At 48.0% G+C, this 24,987-nt stretch overlaps 1 protein-coding gene across 4 annotated transcripts in view; it reads left to right on the plus strand.

The window, feature by feature from the left end:
* Positions 1-1,495: 1,495 nt before the first annotated feature.
* The window catches only part of WHRN (whirlin), an 87,502-nt gene continuing 64,010 nt past the window's right edge, over positions 1,496-24,987 (plus strand). For all 4 annotated transcript variants that reach the window (XM_066256407.1, XM_066256408.1, XM_066256409.1 and 1 more), the window contains exon 1: positions 1,496-2,870. In XM_066256407.1, coding sequence (XP_066112504.1) covers positions 2,253-2,870 — 618 coding nt within the window. In that variant the 5' untranslated portion in view covers positions 1,496-2,252. The remainder of the gene's footprint in view (positions 2,871-24,987) is intronic.

Raw genomic sequence — 24,987 nt, forward strand, 5'->3', positions numbered from 1 at the left:
TCTTTCCATGGTTACCTATTTTGTAAAAAAAAGGAAGTCCTTTCCCCTTAAGGGCCTCCATTCAGAAGTCACCCCTTTGATAAAGTACTTACCATTGTCTCCTCCCCTAAACCTGGGTTGTCTTAGGCGTTACAACACTTTTCAGACTGGTGTTTAACTTTATTCACCTATGTGGTCTTTCTTCCCTGCTAGACTGTGACTTCCTTGAGATCAGAGATGACTGACATCTTTTTTAACTGGTATCTCTAGCACCTGGCACATGATCTGGCACAAAATCTCAGTTCTTGGAAAATGTTGAATGAAGAGTGGTCAAAGGAGTTAAGTGAATAAATGAAAGAATGAATGCTGAATCTTTCTGGGTCCAGCTCAAACCTACTGTTTCCCGTGGCACCCCACCTCTCCTTCCCCCAGATAGAAGGGAGATGGTTCTGCAATGGCAGTTTCAGAATATTTTTAGGGAAAACACAGCTTCCCATAAGAACATAGCTTAGGAGATGCAATTTGGGTTGGAGGAGATGTGTGTGAGGTGTGTTTGGTGGGCACTACTGGCTTTTAGAAAGTTATTTTTTAGTAAAAGCACAGGCTTTTGCTTAGATTGTATTTAGAGGAGTCAGATGGGAGGTGAGAAGCTATATGCCACACCTTGGCGTATCATTCCATTTTTGTCTTGGGATGGGAAGGTATAGAATATTTTTCTCCAACTCATTTCATATATATTTAAAAAATTTTTTGAGATAATTGTAGATTGACATACAGTTGCAAGAAATAATACATGGACATTCCATTACCCTTCACCTAGTTTCCCCCAATGTTTTATAAGATCCCAACCTGAACGTTGACATTGATACAATCTGCCTACCTTATTGAGATTTCATCAGTTTTATATGCACGCATTTGTGTGTGTATGTGTGTGTTGTGCACACTTTGTATTTTTGAAAACAGCTTTCTTGTCTACTGGAGACTGGGCAGCAGTCCAGTGTGATCCATCCCTGCAGAGGAGTGGGCTCCCATAGGCACCAGTATAGGCTTGTATATATTTTTTTAATTTAAGAGATGTTCAACAAGCATCCACATAAACACTTGAACCTGTATCCTGGTGTATGCAAGAGGGGAGCGCAATGTTTTAGGGTAGAAAACTGAGCCCGAAGCATTCGGTATTTTAGAGGCAAAAAGTTCGCTATTTTCCGCCACAATTGTGAATTAGCGAGCTGGCTAATTGCTCCAAAGCGATCCTGATGCACATGCTCCGATCGCGGAAGAACAGTTTTTGAGGTTCACTCCTTACTCTGGCTGAAGAAGTGGAAGGAACCCACAGGGCTCTCGGAGCTCCTTCCACCCCTACCTCCACTTTCACCCCTTCCTTCCCTGGGGCTGGACTGTTTCACCCCGTCTCCAGGCAACCGCCAGGCGCGAAGCGGGACGTCATTTCCTGAAAAGCCCGTGGGGAGAGGGGGGTGAGAGAGAGGGAGGGACAAGGGGGCGGGGCTAAGGCTGGGCAGGCGACGGCGACGGCGTCGGAACTCGAAGAAGATCGGCCCCGGGCGGTTCAACAGTTCGCAAAGTCTGGGCTCGCGGCCGCGCGGCTCCGTCTGTGCCCGGGCGGTGCCGGGGCGCCGGGGTCCCCGGGCTGCTGCATCCCGGGGCTGCCCCGGACATGCCCCGCACCCCCTGCCGGACGCCCGCGCGGCTACACCCGCTGCGATTTGGGGGGCTCTAAGACTAGAGCGCCCCCATCCCAACTTATAATTTTGGGGTCCCCCAGCCCGAGAGGAACGGGCTGCCTGGCTGGGGGAGCCCCGGTCGTGGTGTGACGGGGCGGTCAGCTCTGCTGCGCCCCCCACTCCGGCCACCCGTCGTCTCTGTGCCCGGCAGAATGTAACTGCTTTTTCTGCATCCCCCGGACTCCAGCCGCAGTCTCCGCGACCTCCCGGCTCCAGCCGCCAACTCCTTGTCACCCGGGATCCCACCGCCGTCTCTGCGTCCAGCGGACTCCAGTTTCTTGACCCCCTCTGTCTTCGCGCGCCCGGGACACGAGCATCGGTCTCCTCGATCCCCACCCCAGGATTCAGACACTAATTCGGCACCCCCAAGCCGGGACTCCAGTCGCGGTCTTCGTGCCCCCAGCCCCGCCCCCAAACCCAGACTCTAGGCGCGGTCTCCGAGCTCCCCGGCTCCAGCTGTCGCGCCGGTGCCGGCGAGTGCAGCAGCTGCCCCACCGCGCGCCCCGAGTCCGCCCGGGCTTTGGAGGGGAGATGAATGCGCAGCTGGACGGCCTGTCGGTGAGCTCGTCCTCCACCGGCTCGCTGGGCTCGGCAGCCCGGGCGGGCGGCGGAGGGAACTCGGGGCTGCGACTACTGTCTGCGAACGTGCGCCAGTTGCACCAGGCGCTGACCGCGCTGCTGAGCGAGGCGGAGCGGGAGCAGTTCACGCATTGCCTGAACGCGTACCACGCGCGCCGCAACGTCTTCGACCTGGTGAGCACCCTGCGAGTGCTGCTGGATAGTCCGGTCAAGCGGCGCCTGCTGCCCATGCTGCGTCTGGTCATACCGCGCTCGGACCAGCTGCTCTTCGACCAGTACACCGCTGAGGGTCTCTACTTGCCCGCCACCGCCCCCTATAGGCAACCCGCCTGGGGCGGCCCCGACGGCGCGGGGCCGGGGGAGGTGCGCCTGGTGAACCTAAGGCGCGCCAAGGCCCACGAGGGTTTGGGCTTCAGCATCCGCGGGGGCTCGGAGCATGGCGTGGGCATCTACGTGTCGCTGGTGGAGCCAGGCTCTCTGGCTGAGAAGGAAGGGTTGAGAGTCGGAGACCAGATTCTACGTGTCAACGACAAATCCTTGTCCCGGGTGACCCACGCTGAGGCTGTCAAGGTAGGGTTCTGGTTTGAGTTCAGGTTCAAGGATGAGTTCAGGGCAGAATGGTGCAGCTACTCATAGTGGCAGTAGCTCCATGCTATGTGTCCCTAGCAAATCACCTGAGCTTTCTGGGTTCCTTTTTTTCTTAAGAATGTTTGTCTAAAAAGAGGAACATTTAGTTTATTAAGCAAATTGAAGCTAAGACACTGGAATATAGTGATGGGAAAAGCAGATCTGGACCCTGCTTTCCTCCGGCATAAAGGCTGGTGTGTGGGAGACAGACCTTGTCAAACACTCTGGCGAATGTGTGATCACAAAGTGTGAAAAGGGTTGTGGATTCTTATGAGCATTAAAAAAGGTAAAGCCTCCACTGGCATATGGTTAGTAATCAGTGGGTGTTTTCTGCTTCCACTGTTATTCTTATTACTTTGTAGTCTTTTGCCCCTGGAAGAAAGTTTTGTTAGCTCCAAATGACCCGAGGAGGCTGTTCTGATGATCTACAGAGTTCTGGCCTAACCCTGCTGTTTATGGACCAGGCTGTGTGTGTTCTGGGACAGTCATTTGTCCTTTCACAACCTCTAGTTCTCCATTTGGGAAATGGGGCACCAGGACCAGATAAGAATCCCTAACCTTGTTGGAAAGGAGGCCCCTGCCTGAATGTCAAAAATAAATTCCCCAATAAATCCCCCACTCACTTGAGATTAGTTGTACTTTTCATGTCTGTTAATTGAGAAAAATAACCTTATGACAACAAGCTCTTAGAAATTTAATCATGTTGTTTAAAGGAATGTGTCTTTTTGCTAATCTCACGCCTAGGGCTTTTGAAAACCCATTGGAGTGTGAGATGGATAGTGTTAGTCTATGTGTAGATTCAAGGATGCCTTGCAAAACACACACACACACACACACACACACCCTTTGTGTGCAGGAAGTGAAGAGTTTTGAGGAAAAGGAACAGGGACACACTTTCTTCAGGGAAAATGCTTCCTAGGGCTTGGGCTGGCCTGAGACCCAGCTTCTCACCACCCTGCCCCTTGCCTCTGCCTCTGGTCCTCCTCGGTGCAGGTGGTTTGAACTCTCCTGAGGGCCTGGGGCTGCTGGGAAATGTTCAGGCAGCAGAGGTCCAGGGCTGCTTCCTGTGTGCTTTCAGTGACCTGTGGCCAGGTTTGTCTCGAGTCCACTTCCTGACTGTTCACCTGGGACATGACCGTCTCATCTCTGACCTTGGCTTCCCTTCCTTGCCTCCCAACCCATTTGTCCCTCTGGGAGGCCTCTGAGGATTTTGGAAGTTTATTTGCTGCTTCTGGCAAAAGGCTGATCAGTTTATATTGTTGAGGGGTGTGAGTGCAGCGGGCAAAGCTCCTTGTGGATTTCCGTGCACTTAACCTGCTCTTGGTCTCCTCCCCCCACATTAATCTTTCTCTTTAGCTGACATTCCATGTATTTACAAAGAAATAATCCACTAGCCTTAGGCCCTAAAAGGTCTGGAGTTCGCAGATGATAAATTTATACTCAAAAGATACTTAGCCCAAAGGGTCACGTATAAAATATGGATAAAATTTTAGTGGCAATTAAAAAAACCCTGGGTCATGGGGGTGGGGAGTGAGAGTGTTATATTGAGTGGGACACTTGAATCCATGTTAACATAAATTAAAATTAATAAAAAATTTTAAAATGGACCTGGATAACTTAGTCATCACAGGGTGATAGACTTTGGGAAGGCATCAAGTAGCCTGGACATTAAAAATACAGACCCTCCCCTTTAATTCACACCCAGGTTCAGCCATGCCTCTCAGGCTGGAGCTGCTCAGCTGGGAGTTTCAGTTGGGCCCTTCTGCATTTCATCGATTATATTCTGCACCTTCTGTCTGAACCTCCTTGAACTACCAGGTGCTGTTACCCTGACTCACCGCAGCGCCAGGCCTGACCTTGCTTATTTACTCTTGTGGCTTCCAGAGCAAAACCTAAACTCTATGTGGCATAGTTTTTGATGCCCCAGAACGAATCCTTGCCAGAGGGAGAGGTTAAGAGCAGAACTGTCCTTGGGTGGGGGCGTGTGGGAGCGGAGCAGCCCCTTCCTCCCGGTCCCTTTTCCTATAGAGGCCCCTGCTAGGGCAGAATGAGCCCCTCTTCCTGCCAGCACAGACACAACCTGTTGGGAATGCACCCGTTTGGACCCTCCAGAAGCAACCGGCAAAATGAGTGCTGCTTTGTGTCACCTTAACTCGCCAGAGAAAGGGGGACAGACTTTCCGTGGGTGGAATTTAAAACGGAGGAGGCGGAGCCTGTCTCTGTGGCCTGCGCTTTTGTGCGGATGCCTCCGCCTCCGGCTGCAGGATGGGCGGGCAGTTTCAGGGACAGTTTAGAACACCTGGAACTGTCGACACATTTCCACACAATTAAGGGTCTTCAGTCCCTAACAGAACGCCAAGAGGCCTGGCTTCTCCACTAGGTACAGACTGACCTTTACCAGGATTTTCACTCCTAGCCCAGCTTTGTAAGCGACAGGGCTGGAGGGCACCATGTCAGGGCTTTTATGAAGGTGCATTGCTTTTAACTGAACTTCAGACTTCATTCAAATGTCACTGGTTTTTCTGCTTATATCTTTATGTTCCAGGATACCACACTGCATGTAATAGATACTTTTTCTTCTTTCATTTAAAAATACATTTATAGTCATCTTTCTGTATCCTTAGGGGATTGGTTCTAGGACCTCTAGCAGATACCAAAATCTGAGGATGCACAAGTCCCTTAGTTGATTAAATAATATTTTTTTAAATTTAGGATAGTTAGTATACAATGTCTATTAGTTTCAGGTGTGCAGTATAATGATTTGACATTTTTCTATCCTCACAGTGTGATCACCCCACTAATTCTAGTACTCATCTAGCAAACTTATTACAATATTATTGGCAATCTTCCCCCTCACTGTTTTTTGTCCATTCCCCACACCTTCCTGTCTGCTAACCATCCCTTTGATGTCTGTGTGAGTCTGTTTTCTGATCTCTGGGTTCTGCATCTGAGGATTTGGGTGACTGACTACTTGTTTGCTTATTTCTTTTCCTTCCTTCTCCAGCTTTATTGAGTGTACCTGAAAAATTAAAATTGTACATATTTAAGTTGTACAATGTGCTGAATGGATATACCTATACATTGTAAAGTGATGACTATAATCAAACTAATTAGCATATTCATCATCTTACATAGTCATTTTATTTTTGTCCTAAGAACACTTAAGATGTACTCTTTTGGCAAAATTTCAAGTATATAATATAGAATTGTTAACTATTGTCATCGGTTAACTGTGCTTTAGAACTTACTCATCTTGCAACTGAAAGTTTGTACCCTTTGGCCAACATCTCCCCATTTCCTCTGCCCCCTGGCCCATGGCACAACCACTGTTCTGTTCTCTGCTTCCATGAGCTCGGCTCTTTTAGATTCCACATATAAGTGAGATCATACAATATTTGTCCTTCTGTGTATGACTTATTTAACTTAGCATAATATCCCCCAGGTTCCTCCATGTTGTCACAAATGATGGAATTCCCTTCTTTTTGATGGCTGAATAATATTCCAATTTTTTATAAAAATATGCCACAGTTAGATTCTCCATTCCCCTGTCAATAGACACTTAGATGGTTTCCATGTTTTAGCTATGAAAAAAAAGATGTGTTTTCTATCGTAAAAATCTTTATTTTTCTTTTGCTGGTGGAAAAAGTGGAGGGAAAGACCTTCTGAGCTTCCCAAAGGAGAGATTAATTGTGTATGTGTCATAAAAAGAGAATTAAATTTTAGGAATCAAGTTACTTAAGAGTTATGAGTCAGAGGGTCACCTCCTCCCAGTGAACAGAGAAAATTGAACAGAGTGGTTTGCACTTCTGCCTCTGACGAGTCAAACATCCTTTGTTATCTAGAGCAGTTCAGTGAGGATTTTCTCCTGTGTCCAGTAGGGCTCCTAGCCCTCTTTTGAAGCCTGTTTGCTAAATCAGCAGTGACAGGTCCAGATAAGGCAAGCCAGTTACTATTTGCAATTATGTTGAAATGTTTGATTTTTGGAAAAAATCTATCTTGAACTAACAGGAGCCAATCTAATACTAATAAAAAAGGATACTTTTCAAAGGTTTTCAGCCAAAAATGCTTGATAAATTGGCCAAGTAGTCTACAGACCAAGGATGCTGCACTGTGCTGGGCTGTACGTTTGCTGCGTGACCTTGGGCCAGTCACTGACCTCGATGCGTGGGTCGGGGCTACCCAAGACCCCTTCCAGCTCAGACAGTCGGTGATTTGCTCCATAAATGCTACACAGAAGGCATTTAGAATGTCTAATGTGATGTTTTCTTGTTCTTTTGGAATTGCTTTTTTTAAGGCAGAGTAAAGAAATTTGGCTCGGGATCGGAAGATGGGAATCCTGGCACTCTGTGTAGCCTGCTACTAAATCAGGAAATTGATGGGTTACACACTGTACTGACGAGAACTTGACTGTGGTCCTTCGACCCAAGAACACCAACCCTGGTGCCATTCCAGAGTAAATGAGAAAATGACTATAGGATTATGGCATACACCACCGTGAGAGCACTCAAAATCCAATTCACTCCCCCGCGTGCTTTCTGGGTCCCGATCCTGCAGGTAGCAAGTAGCAGAATGGAGGGGGTATCCAGGTGCTGTTAGGATGTGTGTGCGTTTGTGTGTTTCAACTTGGTAAAAATTAAACAGCCTCATTACAATTTCTGCATCCTCCTTGGTACATCCAAGGAGTATATAAGAATTTGAGACGTTCTAGACGTTAAAAACAGTGGCTGGCCCTTTCCCTTAGAGTTATCACAGCCTGCCTTCTTTTGCATAACAACCTGGGAAGAATCTGTCTGTACTAATATAAGTCATTGTATTTGGTCTGGCATGTTCTAAATAACACATTTGTCATTTTTTCATGGTACATGGTTAGTTGAAGCCGTTACAAATTATTAACCACTTCCAACTCTGTATCTGAAACGCAGCTCCCCCACCCCTGCTGTTATTCCTGGGTTCCGATTTGGAAACCATGGGTAATATGCTGATGGGTATGCATGGACTTCCCTCGGGCTCTGCACTCTGTCTTGGGTCCTGTGGGTGCTGCCAGCAATGACAGGTTCAAGGCTCACTATTAATAAACCCTTTCCTGAATAAGTGTTGCGTGCTGGATCCAGATTGTGACAGAGTACCTGGTAAGGAGCTATTTCTTTAATTTAGTCTTGTGTGTTTGCCTAAGCTGATCTTCAAGGATTTAGAAAATGCTGGTACCTACATAGGACAGAAGTCCTTTCAATTAAGATATTTACTGTTTATGTCAAAGAAGCATTTTGTAGGGTGGAGGAGAATGCCTTTATTTTTTTAAGAATTGACATTTTTATAGTAGGGGACTCCTGCCTCCTGAGTTTTAAGATGGGCATGAAAGAGGTACTGAATCACTCCTGTGCTAGCTTCTGATTTTTCTGTCACCCTTGCCCCGCTTCTGACAAGCCCAGCCTTGTTTATTACCTGCCATGGAGTCGTCATTTGGATGGAACCACCGAGATAAGTATGATCCTTTAACCCCTGACCAATTGGATGTGGTCGCTTCCCACCTCCGCCTGCCTTCAGCCACACAGCACACAGCTATACCTCCCTGTCGAGTGCACGCAGCCCCTCACATGTCTGTTGATGCTCGCGGCACATGCGCATCCCCTCTGTCATAATCCCCCCTCTGACCTGCAAGGAGCTTTGCACCGAAGCAGGCATCCATGCGGGATTATGCTCCAACTGGCTTTCCAGCAAGGTTCTTTGATGACCTGAAAGTCCACTGCTCAGAGATCCCAAACTAGTGCCCGGCAAAGTACCAGAGACTCTAATTAGAAGGAATGACATTTAATGGCTGGAGGCTGAAATACAAATCTTTCAAAACTGATTCTTTTTCTTTCTTTTTTTTAATCCCCCGCACCCCCTCCTCAAGCAAGAAGCTAGTAACACTGGGCCCACATGGACTTCTAATTGTGCTCCAGGTCCCCATCTGCAGATATTTCCCTTTTACTTCTATAGCACGGCAGGTGGAACGGGTGCAAGGAGCGGGAGTCAGACTCTCCGTTTGTTTCCCGTGCACCCCTGGTGCCAGCTGCAAAAGGCAGCACCGTGAGGCCAGTGCACTTGTGTTTGAACTTGGCTTTACTGAACTCTGTTGAGAGGAGGCTGACATTAGAGAGTACCTACTGTGTGCCAGGTGTTCTGTCCTTCCCAGGGGTGCGGGGAGGTGAGGAGGGTCAGGCTCAAGGAGGTGGAATTGACTAGCCCAGGTTCACCGATGGGATTAGGAACCTGCCCTACCTCCCTGTGGGAACCCAGCCTTAGGGTTCTGTAGCCAACCTCCTAGAAGACAATGATGGCCCCCTGCTGGAAGGCAGGCAGATGTCACTATTTGTGCCTTGACGTTTCGGGGCCTTTTAAGAACCATCCAAAGCCTTCTTTTTACTAAGTGGGATGTCGGATGCCCACACGTCAAGGGAAAGTGACATGTGTTAGCCCAGCTCATCATTATGCAGAACTATTCATCTATATATGCTCTGCGCAGCACTTACCACAGCCAGGCCTGAGGCTGGAAGTCAGAGATGAGCGGTACAGGCCCCTGCCCTCAGGGACCCATGGTGGGGAGGAAAGGGGGACATGGACCCACTCATGGCCACAGGTCATCCAGTATTTTAAGTGCTGTGACGTCTGCACACATCCACATCCCTGCTTCCCTCTTCAAAACTGCACTGCTCATTGCCTCCCCCCGCTCCACCCCCGATCTCCTTATCCTGCTTCAGTTTCCTTCCGTGCACTTGTCTAGGATGGTTCACTGTGTTAAGCCATGAGAACAGAGATCTGATCTGTGTTGCTCACTGACACACCCCAGTAGCTCCACAGTACCTGATACATAGTAGGCGTTTTAATAACTAAATAAACAGTTGCCACATGAGTGGAATGATCTTGCTCTCCATTCAGTCTGTGTGAGTTCAGGATGCCTTGGTTCCTGAGTATGATATCTGGAGAAAGTCTATGCTTTGCAATGTAATGGGCCCTGGATAGGTACGTTGAGGAAAGCCGTAGGATTTAGTATATGCTTCACTACGAAGCTGGCTGTGTGGCTGTGGCATATCCCATAACACCTCCGAACTCAGTCTTTGGAGCTGTGAAATAGGCATAGCTGCCTCCCATCTGCCTCCTCCCTGGGATGGGTGTGGTGATCAAATAATATCATAGTGTAAAAAATTTGGTAGATAGGAAGCCCTTTGCTATTGCCCTTGACCCTGGAACAACATGGTTTGAATTGTGCAGGTTCACTTATATGTGGGTTTTTTTTGGGTTTTTTTTTTTCAGTTGACTCACACAGTTCAAACCCACATTATTCAATGGTCAACTGGTGTCTGAGAATCCGAGTATGTAGAGGGCCAACTCAAGTTACACTTGGACTTCTGACTGCAAGGGCATCAGGGTCCCTAACCCCTTGTTGTCCAACGGTCAACTGTACTTTAGTGAAAGGCCTTTAAAAATGTGGTCTGTGCCCTGGTGGCGACAGCTTTATTTCATCCTCTGCAGCCCAGCTCCACCGTACCAGACCCCTTTGGTTATTTCAGTTGTCACTTTGCTCTTCATTTTAAAACTGCATTTCCAGAAGTGGGTTATTTACAAAGCCTGGCTGTGCCTATGGTTCCAAAATAGAATCGTTTATGCATTCTGAAGCAATCAGTGAACCAGTTTTGGGTGAGGTATAGCTTTCTGGCTTTTTGTTTTTAAAAGTAATGACAACAACAAACACTGTTCAGGTGTCAAGCCACCCCAACATTTCCAGTGGAGGCCAAGTTCCTGCTAATCACGCACGTATTTAAATGCCACTTTCTTCTCTACCTAGAATGCATAGGTGGGTTTATTTTTGCCTCTTTCCTGGTCCCCGCTGCCTTCCTCCTTCCCCCTTGGAGATTTGCATTCCGTCTGCTAAACTGGCTGTGGTTTCGCTTCAGCTGGCCGCTACTTGCGTAGCTGTTTCCTCTCTACCCCGAACATTTGTAACCTTGGCATCCCCCCACTTTGAATGCTGAGCGAATGTATCAGCCTCCACGAACAAGTCCCTAGCTGTCCTCTCGACTGGATTCTGAAGCTGCAGGCTACAGGGGAGGAACATAGTGAAGTGACATCAAAATCGGTATTTCCAAAGACCTAGGGATTGGGACCTTAGAGGTAGTGATTCACCAATGCAGCTTAACTGAAAATTAACAGACCCTAGGCAACTCTTACACACACTGAGGTCTGAGAAGCACTGCCCTCCTGTAAGATCCGCTCCTCCTTCCCGTCGATCCACACAGACCTGGCCAGAGAAGCGGCCCCACCTTGTCCTCATCCTTAGCCATTTTGGAGTATGAGCCCAGATGTGCAAGGCTTAGCTGATAATACTAAAAATTCAAGGGAAGGGAGGTCTGTACCCAAGAGATTAGAGATGGCTTTTGGAGACGATCCTGGGTTCAAATGACAGTGTACTTGGCTGTGACCTTGCGCAAGCTCCCTTTTGCTTCTCTGTGACTCAGGCTCCTTATCCTTGAACCTGCCTTGCGGTCCTCCCAAACGCTCCTCGTTGCCATCGCATGTCCAGAGTTTGAAAACTATGGTCGTGGAGGTCCCCGCTGCAAGCATTGTAATGAAAAATGTTATCGACTGTATTCACTTGGCTTTGGAAGTCTTCTGTTGTATCTGCTTAGTTGGAAAAAAAATAAGTGCTATTGGAAGAAAATACTGGGGCTCAGAGCCCTCGTGATGCGTTGCAGCAGTTTGAATTGCAGAATCATTTGCTAATTGTAGTTGATATTCCCATGTAGACAGAGCTGCTTTAAAAATGTTTCCTCTCTGGATTTTAGTATTTGCATTTTCATTTTGCAGCAGTAATCCAGCCCAGCGGTGGGATGGAAGTGTGTGTGTCCCGACTGCCCTTAGAAATGTGAGGAGGCAAGACAGACCCATGGCCCGGAGGCCAGTGCGGGGCAGCGTCGTTCTGGACCGGCTGCATCCCAACCTTGTTTTCCAGCATCTTTCTCTGATGGGCTCTCCAGGGGCCCTGAGGAGGAGGAGGAGGAGGAGGAGGAGGAGGAGGAGGCTGTTTCCAGAACCCATTAAAATAATTAATGCAGGTGGAAATGGTGATTTGACAACATGGGCATCTGCACTTAAAAAAGCCCTGTAATTTATTTGAACCACATCTGAAATGGTGTGCTAGGCTTTGTTAAGAGGTTCCTGGTTAAGAAACAGAAAGGAAAGTGGTCCAGCCTTCAGCAAGCACCCTCCCGTGTAGGTGGGGAGGCTTCTCTCATTAAAGTCTATGGGGAGGAGAGGCCTTTCTTCTGCATTTCTAGCCTCCCGATGGAAGGTGTGGTGTCTTTTGTTGCCTCTGAACCCAGCGTGACCTTTACCCTTTCTCCATCTCCTTTGCCTCCCTCCTCTTTCTTCTCAGGGGACCCGCAAACATTTCCCTAGATTTCTCCCAACCCTCCTGAACCCTCTCCCACTTCCAGGGTCCTTCCAGCCCTCTGCTGGGAAGGTCGAGATGTTCAGATGGTCCTCGGATTCTTTCTCGCCCACCCCAAGTGTCTGTATCTTCACTCATCTTCTAGCTGCGTTGTCTCTGAACAGGACCTGTGCCTCCTGTTGGTGTTTTTCTTTATTTAAACTTCTATTTTCAACTCTTGTTCAGTATTAGGAACTATTTTATCTGCCCTGGAAGTCCTGGATCAGAGCTGACCCTCTGGAGGGCGCCTCTCCTCTTGACCTCCAACGTGGACATCTCTGTAGCCTTGACCTGCTCCCCTTCTCCCTCCTCTCCATGGTCTCCCTGTTGGGCACTTGGCGAGGGGAGACCCTGCAGCCTTGACCTCTCCCCAGCACGTCTCCGACCACGCTTCCCTCCTCTCCGCCACTGTGCCCTCCTCCCTGTGTCTCTGTCTCCCGGGTTGTTCATCTGCCCAACTGTGCGTTCAGTGTCCTGGGGGCAGGGGTAACTTTCTGAGTTTGTCTCGGATCGAGCCAGGCCCTGCCCAGTGTAGGTAGTACTTTTATTGCTTAATTTTGCAAACTGGCAGAATTTGTCACTTGTCTGTTGTCTGGAAAATAGAAAGTGAGAGAGGTTTTGTTGACTTAAGAGAATGTGTCCATCACGCCAACAGCAGAGAGAGGTGACACCCCACGATGCTAGAGCCTGGGCCCCGGAGCCTGGCGTTCCGGGTGCGAAGCCTGGCCCGGCCACTTTGCACCTGTGGCCCTCGAACAGGCCTCTTCACATCTCTGATCCTCAGGTTTCTTCGGTAAAACTGTAATGAGAATAACAGTCAAGTGGCAGGCAAGTTATTTAATTTCTCTGCTTAATATTGTCCTCTTTAAAATTGGGATATTGAGGGCCACATAGGTAACGTGTTAAAACACTGGGCGCGTCGGTTCATCTGAACGTTGAATGATGACCACTGTGTTCAGACCACTGTGTTGGGGCCTGTTTTCTTACTGGACGATGCCCTTCCTGGTATAAAATGTATAAGACCCAAGATGCTTACAAGCTTATGATGCTGAACACACGAATAAATACGGCTACCAGGGAGGATCTTCTGGGTGCCAGCCGGAGCTCTGCTAGGGCTTCTCGTGGGTCACCCCGCGGACTCTTCATCACTTCCACCCGGGCAGAGGAAGACAGACCGAGCATGGGGTAGGGGCTGTGACCCGCCACCGGCACACAGGTGGGAAGTGGCAGGATCAAGATTTGAACCCAGGTCTTCCTGCCTCCAAAGCATGGGCTCATTGCTGCTGCTGCTTTTGCCTGCTTCCCACCGAGAGGCTGGGTGTGCAGCCCAGCACGGTGCTGGCCAGAGCCGGAGTTCAGTAAATGCACGTGTCTTCTTTGATTTTTTTATCCTTATGGAAATGGTTTAACAGCTGTTTAATGAGAAGATCCACAAGGAACCAGACCACCCAGGCCACGGCCGCCCCACCCACCCCCGGGAGAGCTAGGTGCATTTTATTGACTAGACTTCAGGCACAGAGGCGGCGCTGGATGCTCTGCCTTTTTGTTCTCTCCCTCTTTCCTGTCTCTTATGTGTCTCATCATGTCCTGACCTTTATCAGGATTTTATTTTGTATGTGGTCTGTGGAAATTCACTAAATAGATATAACTGTGACCTGAACTCAACCCCCATTAGGACAGATCCATACTTATGAAATCGTGTCATTGAATGGTGGAGTCTCTTAATCTGTCCATGCTGTCTGCCGGGTGGACAGGATGAGAACGAGGTCTCCTGGGCCTTGTGTGAAAGGCTGGTGGTCATCAACTCATCACAGACTGGACTAATAAAGGGCCATTCTGGCTGGTTTGTAGGAACCACGAGGAGTCAGCTAGACTTTTAAAATAAATGTGTGTGTGTGTGTATGTGTGTGTTAATGACTAAGATATATGAATTCAACTTATAAAATTTAGAAACCCCAAAACAACACAAAGGAAGAAAAGCAAAAATCATTGATAATCCCCTCCACTCAGAAATAATCACTATTGGCCAATTTGATTTCTATCTTTCAAACCCCCCGTGTTGCCTATGTGTGGAAATTTGTGTTGGGAATTTTCTTTGCCGTTCTGAACATAGATGTGGAGCCTGTTTCTTTCACCAAACAGTGTGTCAGGACTATTTCCCCAGCTTAATAAAGTTTTAATGATTGTGTGATGTGTCATCACAAAGAGGTACACAATTTATTTAACTAATTTCTTCTTATTGAACTGTTTGTTGTTTGTAAACATTATCCATATTGCTGCTTTGAACACCCTTGCACGTAAATCTTTGAGCACGTCTCTAATCATTCCTCGGGCTGTCTGTTGACAGGCAGCACTGGCTCAGGGGATAGACAGGTTTCTAAGGCTTTGGTAACTGTTGCCAAATTGCTCTTGGGAAGAGTTTTGTGTTTTTTTTATAGTCCCTCCTACCAACATTAGCAGTGTATGAGCTGCCTCATTTTTCCCCAGCCTTGGCAACACTGGATATTGTATTTCTTTTCCTTTTTTGCCAATCTGATAGCCAAAAATGTATCCTATTTTAATTTGCATAATTCAAATAGAGAGAACTCCTTTACATGTTTATTGTTTGTGTAGCTGTATATACATACATATAACAAAATATATAGCATATATAATGTTGTGTAATGATGTATTGAATATCTATAACACATTCATTTATTTTTGGTATATAACATATTGATGTCCTATGGCCCATTTAATCACAAGAGTTTTACATTTCCATGTCATCAAATCTGTCAGTCTTTCTTAGAGACAGTTGATTCATTTACCTTGAATTTGAATTCTGTCCGAAGGCACGTTAAGTTGGAAGCCTATCCCCTTGTTAATGAGAATGCACAGTGTGTGATGAGAGATGGGAATGTAGTCAGTGAGGACAAACATCCCATCCGTGTATCCACTCGTGGACTGAGAAAATGATATTGATACGAACAGCTTTTCCTGATGGCTGGTTTTGCTGTAGACATTGATTCTGCCAATAAAACACTCCATTGCAAGCCCATCAAGGCTCATCTTGAATGATTATATTCATGACTCCTAGAATCGTGTTCGCTTTTTCCCAAAGAAGGAAAGACTAAAGAGAAGAAATTTAAGAGAACATTTGTAAAGGAATTTCCCTAAATTATGAGAGACTGAAAGCCAAGCTTAGTGGGTAAGGGAAGTATTGCATTAAAAAAGAATCAATATCTTTCCGGAATTTGCTTTGTCCTCATCTTGTGAGTTGCTTTGCAAAGGGATGGGCTCTCTGTCACTGTCTTGCAAGTTCCTCCTAGCATATTCCCAAGGACAACAGTTTTTCCTCTCTTTGATCCTCCATGCTTTTCCTTTTTAGCACAGCCCCGACTCCCAAAGACATTTAGGACCAAAGATGCTGGAGAGCAGGGGCTTTAAAATGTCGGGTCCTTGTTTTAGCCTCCGGGATCCTGGCATTGCTGGCCGTGAAGCGAAGGTTTCCTTCTGCATCTTCACAATGAGCCTTTGGAGAAGGTCAAACTCATAAAGAAAAGAGAGCAGAGGGGATGAACTGTTGGTTTAAAAATATATGCTTTGTAAGGCCCAAATTAAAGGCAAATTTAAACAGCATTATAGAGGACTGAAAAGTGGAGAGGAAGACACGGATGTCCCCACTTCCTGGCTACCTGTCACCTGTCTGCCGGCTCCCTGCCCTTTGTCCCTGAGCATTCACATTTCCTTGGTGGTTTCATCTCCAGCTTTCATTCACCTTTGCTTCATACATATGTCCTGGTGGTGTTTCGTGATCCTGTGTTGAGCTGCATTTCAGGGAAGGGGTCTTGGGTGGCCTCACACAGCTACTCTGCAGTCCAGTTGATGTTCCCTGGGGTGCAGCAGCTCAGGGAGGCAGGGTGGCCACAAAGAGCCGTACTTTGGGATATTAGCAAGTTCTTACCACATCTCTATCTGCTCATGTCAACATTCCAGGCGAAGGGAGACTAACGACTTGTGGACTTGTTTAAGGGAATGTCTGTAAATGACATGTGTTCTTAGACCAAAGTTAGCAGCAGCAAAGGATTTCTGGGGAGTGAAGGGTGAGGTAGAATGATAAGGCAGAGTGGTTGCCCAGGTGTTTGTGAAAAAAGTATCTCTGTGTACAAGGTGTCTAATTCGTGAGATGCACTTTAGCATTCATTCATCCATCCACTTGGTATAGTTGTTTTATTGAGCATCTCCTTTGTGATTGGTGTGGTTTTACACCCTCTTTAAACTCTCCATATTCTATTTTCCTAGTGTTAATATATTATAATTAATTTATAGTTAAATGGAACTGTGAGCTTCCTAGCAACCAAGGCAAAAAGGGAAATTAGTATATTATTAGGTTTTTTGGAAAACCCATTGGTACTTCAGGTGAGGTAAAACTCCTCATTGGTATCCAGTGAAAGGCAATGAATTTCAGAAGAAGGCTATTTTGATTGCGTTCCTTAATTGTTTCTCATTTTTTGTGGAATCCTCTATCATATTTATTGATACATTTGTGACCAAATCAGAAGAATGCCCTGCCTTCTCTGTCTATTGAGGAAGATGTAAATAAGATGATCATTTCTATGAATGTGTTGAACCTCCTATCTTTCATATTTATTGATACATTTGTGACTAAATCAGAAAAATGCCCTGCCTCCTCTCTCTGTTGAGAAAGATGTAAATAAGGTGATCATTTCTATGAATGTGTTGAGATGTGTTCTTTCAAGGACAAGGAGCAGCATGTGCTCGGAGCACTTGATACCATAAGAAAGGTCGGGTGACGGGCAGGAGGCGAGGCTGGCCAGGCAGCAAGGCCAGCTGGGTAGGGCTGAGGTGCACTGCAAGGAGTTTGCATTTTATATCAGAAGCAATGGGGGACTTTGGGCAGGGAAGGGACAAGGTCCACTTGCACTTTAAAAGGACACCCTGGCTGCCAGGCAGAGGCTGAGTTTGGAGGCTGGGAAGCTGTTGCAGTTCATGGTCCCTCTAAAAGGTGATTAACACAGATAACAATGTGGTGCAGAGGGAAGGAGCTCTGAAGGCAGAGGGCTAATTACGGCTTTACTTTCTCATGACATTAACACATGCCACTGGCGCTGAGAGGCCATGTCACCAATATCCGTCTTCTCTCAAAGTGGGGCTGGGGGAGGGTCTTTTCAGCCCATGGAGCTGCGCCCAGCACCAGATCAGGGTTCGAGAGCCCAGAGACTCGTTTGTTTACAGTTTCACGTTTGCTCTTCAGGGCCCCCTCATCCATCTTGTGAGCCCAAGACCTAGGGTTGGCCTTGTGTTATCTGAACCCCCTTGAACTGCTGGTGCGAAAGGCATGAGTTCAGAAGAGTCCAAGATTCAAATCCAAGCCCTGCCTCTTACCCTCTCTGTGACCTTACAGGAAACACTTCACGCCTAGACTCTGACGTTATCTGTACAACGGAAAGAATAAACCTTGTGGTCCTCACTGTGATGTTCCTGTTACCCGATAATATTAACCATCATTTCCTGGGCACCTGCTATGTGCCAAGCCCAGTGCAAGATGCTTTGTGTACATAATTGAATCAGTGCTCATCGTTCTGCCTGCATGACAACTCCATAAGGGTAGGCATTAGTAAGCACCTCTTCACAGGTGAGAAAGCCGAGCCTCGGACGACTTAAGTAACTTCTCTGAAGTCTCTTAGCTGGGAAGAGGTGGGACTTCGCTCGAAATGGCTTTCTAGTGGGAATACCTTCCACTGAAAGTGCTCTTAGTGGGGCCTCACCCTAAGACACCTTTTTATTTTGGTGCTTTGCAGGACTTTGGTCCTCAGATGAGGTCGGAAGGTAGAGCCAACATTTGCCTAAATTGGGATATTTCTGGAGCCTGTGGAAGAAAGTAGGGAGGGTGGATATCTGCACCAGAGTGACTCTACCTTGGGAAAAGATTATTGGAAAGCCCCCACTCAGTCCTATCCACAGCCTCTGTAGATGAGGAAATGCAGGCCTTCTATAGGCACAGTGCTGCCCCTGCAGGTGGTTATTGGAACTACAACAGGGAGGGACACGGTTATATACCTAAAAAGCTTGCACTGCCCACTGCCTCAGGAATTCCACATCTTTCTGATCTAGAAAATTAGGTGCACCTGTGCTTCACGATGCAGGTAATAGCACTTTATTGCAGCATTGTTTGGTCTGGCAAAAACAAAACAAAACAAAACGAGGAACAACCTAAATGTCCAATAGGAGAGTGGGAATTCAGTGGTAGTTCATCTCTACCAGAGATTGTGATGTAATATACAGAAAAAATCAATTTAATGTCCTTGAACTGCAGAGTAAAGATCCTCAAGATACATTTTTAGCTAAAAAGCGGGGGGGGGGGGCAATGAAAATGTTAAGTATGAGTCAATTTATGTAAACATCAAACAATAGTTTCTATTTGTCCATCCACAGAACACGTGAGGCAGGACAGTCACCAAACTGTAGCAGTGATTACCATGGATGGTGGGTGGGGACTCCCATTCGGGGATCTCAGTGATAATAATATCTAACCCTTGTAGCTCTCACCTGAGTTCTGGCCCTAAACATTTTATGTGTATTATAATCGAATCCTCACAGCCACCCTGTGAGATAATGACACTGTTATCTCATCTTATGCCTGGGAAACTGGGGCACAGACCGGTTAAGTAATTTGCCCATGGTTGCAGTTGGCAGGTGGCGGTCCCTCTTCTGCTTCTCTCTTCCATGTGTGTCTGAGGTGTGAATGTTCACATGAGTGTGGGGAAGCATGGGATGGTGACCTAGGGCTGCCTGAGCCCTGGTCTAGTGCACTGCTCTTTCTGTGGCCCCATTGGAACAGATTCTGGGGCACTGCCTGGCATAAAGAAAGCTCAGCAAATATCTTATTGAATGAATGAATGAATGAATGAATGAATGAGAAGGAACAGGGGAAGTTGTGCATTGTGCCTCAAGAACTTGTAGTCTTGGAGACAGGATGCATGAAAGTGATGCCGAGCCTATAGTATAGATGGCAACGAAAACGTAGAAGTGTGCTGGGTGCTCTTGGAGAGGGAGAGTCAGTCACAATCTAGGAAAGCTTCCTGGAGGTGGTGGGAGAGGGGCTGAATGTCACAGTTGGGACAGATATGAAGAAGTGTGGATTAAAGGAAAGGAGGATGTTTATAAGATGAGGAAAGCTGGGAGAGAGCAGCTCGAGTTGCCCATGTAGCAGTCTCTATGTAGATTAGAGGTCTAGAGAATCTCTAGAGCTGGTGCTTAGGAGAAGGAACTGGAAGTCTCAGGAAAAGGATTCATATGTCCTTAGTGTCTGCTATGTGTCAGGTAGTATATAGGCAGTTCATATCATCTTAATTATCCTCATAACAGTTGCATTTAAAAATTCTTTAGACAAGAAAAATAAAAATAAATTTTTTCAATTACAGTTGACATACAGTATATTAGTTTCAGGTGCACAACGTAGTGATTAAATATTTATGTATGTTTTGAAGAGATCTCTACAGTAGGACTATACCTATTGGCAGCACACATAGTTATTACAATATCATTGACTGTATTCCCTATGCTGTATTTTACATCCCCATGACTGTTTTTATACCTGGGCAATTTGTACTTTTTTTTTTTTCTGTATTTTTTTTCTGTATTTTTCTGAAGCCGGAAACGGGGAGAGACAGTCAGACAGACTCCCGCATGCGCCCGACCGGGATCCACCCGGCACGCCCACCAGGGGCGACGCTCTGCCCACCAGGGGGCGGTACTCTGCCCCTCCGGGGCATTGCTCTGTTGCGACCAGAGCCACTCTAGCGCCTGGGGCAGAGGCCGAGGAGCCATCCCCAGCACCCGGGCCATCTTTGCTCCAGTGGAGCCTCGGCTGCAGGAGGGGAAGAGAGAGACAGAGAGGAAGGAGAGGGGGAGGGGCAGAGAAGCAGATAGGCGCTTCTCCTGTGTGCCCTGGCCGGGAATCGAACCCGGGACTTCTGCACGCCAGGCCGACGCTCTGCCATGGAGCCAACCGGCCAGGGCCCAATTTGTACTTCTTAATCTCCTTTTTCTCCATTCATACAATCCCCCTCCCATCTAGTAACCATCAATTTGCTCTCTGTATCAATGAGTTTGTTTCTGAATTGTTTTTTCATTTTTTTTTTCCATTTTTCTGAAGCTGGAAACAGGGAGAGACAATCAGACAGACTCCCGCATGCGCCCGACCGGGATCCACCCGGCACGCCCACCAGGGGCGACGCTCTGCCCACCAGGGGGCGATGCTCTGCCCATCCTGGGCGTCGCCATGTTGCGACCAGAGCCGTTCTAGCGCCTGAGGCAGAGGCCACAGAGCCATGCCCAGCGCCCGGGCCATCTTTGCTCCAATGGAGCCTTGGCTGCGGGAGGGGAAGAGAGAGACAGAGAGGAAAGTGCGGCGGAGGGGTGGAGAAGCAAATGGGCGCTTCTCCTGTGTGCCCTGGCCGGGAATCGAACCCCGGGTCCTCCGCACGCTAGGCCGACGCTCTACCGCTGAGCCAACCGGCCAGGGCTTGTTTTTTCATTTTTATTTTTAGTTTTAGGTTCTACACGTAAGTGAAATCATATGGTATTTGTTTTTCTCTGACTTGTTTCACTTAACATAATACCTCTAGGTCCATTCATGTTGTCACAAATGGCAAGATTTCATTCTTTCTATGTCTGAATAATATTCTACTGTGTATATGTGTGTGTGCCACAACTTCTTTATCCACTCATCTGCCAATGGGCACTTAGGTTGCTGCCATATCTTGGTTATTGTAAGTAATGCACAGCAGTTGCATTTTACCTGCAGGAATAAGCAGAGAGAGGTAGGTCGTTTGCTCTGTGTCTCACAGCAAGTAGACAGCAGAGCCAAGAATGATGCTCAATGTGTCTGGACCTAGAAGCCCAGCGAGCCAAGGTGGGGTCAGGAAGAGCGGTGGGTATCATCCTTTTCTCTCTTCCCGATCACTGACCTGGGTCTCAGGCCAGCTCCCCTTCCTGAGGTTGAGCATCTGTTTCCAAGAAGAGGAAAGCTTGCTCCTTGAGGTCTGTGCCCTGAAACAAGCTGGATGACTCACCATTATTTTTCCTACTCAAGACTTTTCCAGAACAATTCTTTGGCCCATGCCCCTCAGGACAGTAGTCCGGTAATCTTGCAACCGCTTGGTTCACCTTGTGTCTGCACTTGAGTGCATGTGTTTGAATGCGGGAGCATATGCACATCTGTGTGTTAACACACACCCTCCAGTCTCTTTATGCTGGGGACCTCTCTGTTCCATTTCTCAGTTCTCCGCTAAGCAGAGAATCATGTCAGCCTGGCCTATGATTTTGGGGTTTCAGAGTCAGCTCTGAAGAGCCAAGTGAGGCCAGTTTGCCTTCTGAGAGCATTAATCCAAGCAGCAAGTTGTTAAGTTTGAGGACATACACATATAATTAGCATTGGCATAATCATAATGTGGCCGCCTGAATTGTCATCGGGTGATGGTAGTTTCTTAGCCATGCCATCTGCCGGGTCAGATGGAGATGTCTCTGATCTGACTTGGTGGAATGCCCGCAAGTCCCTAGGTCGAGTTTCACCAGGAAACACACGATAAAAGGGACAAGGGCCCAGCCTCTGATGACTGCTCTGCCTGTGGTGACTTCTCCTCAGAGCTTTATTTTTTTCTTTTTAGCCACAGCTCATTGAGTTCTTAAGTGAGAGGCATTGTTAATAGGGCTCCTCTGCCTAAAGAGAGAGTAGAATTATGGATCTCTATTTTAAGGAGAGAAACAGAAAGGTTCAGTTACCTGCGTGAGGTGGCACAGCTAATAAGCAGCGGATTCAGGAGACTGGCTGATTCTGCAGGTTGTCACAGCAGGAGAGGGGCATGGGTGACAGAAAGTCACCAACAGGTGAAGGAGAAGCATGTAGGTTGTTTTAAGGTGGGTGGCTTACCACCTGTAGGCAGCTGCTTTACAAAGAGCAGGGCCCCTCAGCATAGCCCCAATGGAGGGGCATCTCCCCAGCTCTCAGGTCTTTTAAGGGGTCCTGCTGCTGATGGTGCCGAGTTGGGGTGTGCCCTGGGCCACACCTGACATGTTCCGTCTGCCCTCCTGGTGTTTTCTTCAACCCTCTTGGTCCCTCCCAACCAATATGGAACCTCAGAGCATCCAGGTTCAAGATCTGGTTGAAAGACCCTGTAGCAGCCCAACCAGCAAATTTCTGACTTTTCTCTCCTTAAGTAAGGGAAACGGAGGACGGTCCCCCAGGTGGAGCTCTCAGGCCTGCCTGGAGTCTCTCCCTGCAAGTGCCAAAGCCCCTGATCTCTGCTACCATGACCCGTGACCACTGTGCAGGTCGGTAAAGGCTCTACATCTGAATGCAGCCATGAACTGGAAGACATTGAAAGTTGAACTTGGGGCAGGACCTCAGCTATCAGTGAGTCCAACCTGCTTATTGCCAGTTGGCAAAACCGAGGCTCAGTGAGGGGAGGCTATAGCCAGTGAGAGGTCACCTAGCAAGCCAGTAGCACGTATGGGGACATGCCTGCGTCACTGTCACTGTACCTCAGCCAGAGTCCGTTCTGCTTGCCTTGCTGCCCAAGGCGGCTCGCAAAGGAGGCTCAGTGGCTCGCTGTGGTGAGAGAGGCCACTGGTCCTTCTGAGACCCTAATGGCCCGGTGCACCTGAGTGCGGAGACACGATCCCCGGGTGGCCTGAGCATCAGAGATCAAGGTGGCCATGGAGTGGGATGGAATGCTGGTGGAAGGTTCATCCCGGGAGAGTGCTGAGCAAGCGGTTGTTTGTAAACACAGAGACAAGAGGGCAAAAGGAAGAATCAGCTGATGATTTCTTAGACCATCCCCCACCTCCTTCCCTTCCCTGCACGACACACACGTTTTAGGAGGGATGGAGGGCCCTTCCGCAGGGTTCTAATGGCCACTGTACCAGGACTGTATTCTGAGAGCCTGTTCTAAGAATCTTGTTTTTGTCAGTTTTACCACACAGTAGGCCCTCCGTCAGCTCTCATCGAATGAGTGATGGAGCTCAGACTCTCTGTCTAGGTAAGAAGGAGAGAAGAGACAGGCGGCTGTGAACAGCACAGAGCAGTCAGTGCCCTCGTGGGGGAGGAGCAGTGGGCAGGGGAGAGGGGGCGGGAAGGCTGTGCGGAGGGCTCAGTGTCCGCTGATGCCCTTGTGCCCTGAGACCGACCCACTTCCCACTCTGCTCCAGCAGAAACCCACTTGGTCTCCGGCTTCCACCATCCTGCACATCAAACTTGAACAGAGATGATGGTTATTTCCCCCACCGTTTTGTCAGGGGAGTCCTGGGGAAGGCTAAGAGAACACAGTAAGCCTTTCTCTGCTCATCTTCTCAGAAATCTTTTTCAAAAGCAGCATTTTGGAGATCCACCATCCTCTCCTTACACCTCTACTGAGGACTAGCGCTAGCTGTGGAACTGAGGGGCCCGGCGCCGCCCTGCGCACCCTTCGTCCTCCAGGACAGGCTCGCACGTCAGAGTGTCCTCCTTGGGCAGCCCCATCCATCCAGGACTCCCCACTGTCCTCGAAACCTCCACCCTTGACCCTGCTTGGCTGTCAAGAGCATTGGGGGTCAACAGACTAATGCATGCTCCAGATTTGGGCAAGCAGGAAGGACCAGAGCGCTCAGGACTCCCCTCCCCTGTAGGCAGTGTTGTTTTCTGGAAGCAGTGTACCCTCATTCTGGAACATTTGGAAAATATTGAGAAACAGGAAGAACAAAATAATAATCACCCATAATTCTGCTACCCAGCGGGAAACCCTGCGGGCCTCTTGGCACACTACTAGCTCAGTTTTGTTTTGTTTTGTTCCCTGTGTGATTTCGCTCTTGCCACAACTGAGATCATACTATAAGGCTTGGTTTATATCCTTCTGATCTCTGCCTAACATTAAAATCGATCACGTATCCCTGGCATTACAAACTCTTTGTAATGTGCTTTTTAACAGCAGCATGAACTTTCCTGTGTGTAGGTACTACCATCGACTCACATGGTCCCCAGTGTTGGGGTGTGCTTGCTGTTCATCCTGGTGCACAGTGACTTTCTCTGGGGAGAAACCGCTTCATTGCAGCTGCAGATGCATCATGAGAAAGCAACATGGCCTATCCCAGCTTCCAGCCAGAGCTTAGGTCTGGGCTTACCTTCCCTGTGGTTGCTCCGTCTCCAGACTAGAAAATATAGAATAAAGGTGGTATCTACACTCAAGATTAGTTGCTATGCAAAACAAAAGTAGTTGCTATGGGCAAGGAACTCCTTACTAGCTGTGTGGACAGGCGACTTTCCTCCATTGCTTCATCTGAATTATGGGATTTCCCTCCCGGCAAGAGTGGGTTCCTTGAGGATTTCAGGCGATATGGCATGCCTGGTGCAGAATGTCCAACACAGACAGGCCCTCTGTAAACATTAAGCCATCTCTGTTCTCCGTACTTTTATCTCTTTACTCTCTTGTCTGGTATTTTATCGGGGTCGCCAAGACCACCCTAGGTTCTGTGACACGAGAAGGGCTCACAGGGTCACCGTACAGTTGTACTCGTGGCTAAGATTGCTTACGAGGAAAGGCTGCCCAGCAGAAGGAG

This window comes from Saccopteryx bilineata, chromosome 2, assembly GCF_036850765.1.
Source record: "Saccopteryx bilineata isolate mSacBil1 chromosome 2, mSacBil1_pri_phased_curated, whole genome shotgun sequence".
NCBI classification, from domain to species: Eukaryota; Metazoa; Chordata; class Mammalia; order Chiroptera; family Emballonuridae; genus Saccopteryx; species Saccopteryx bilineata.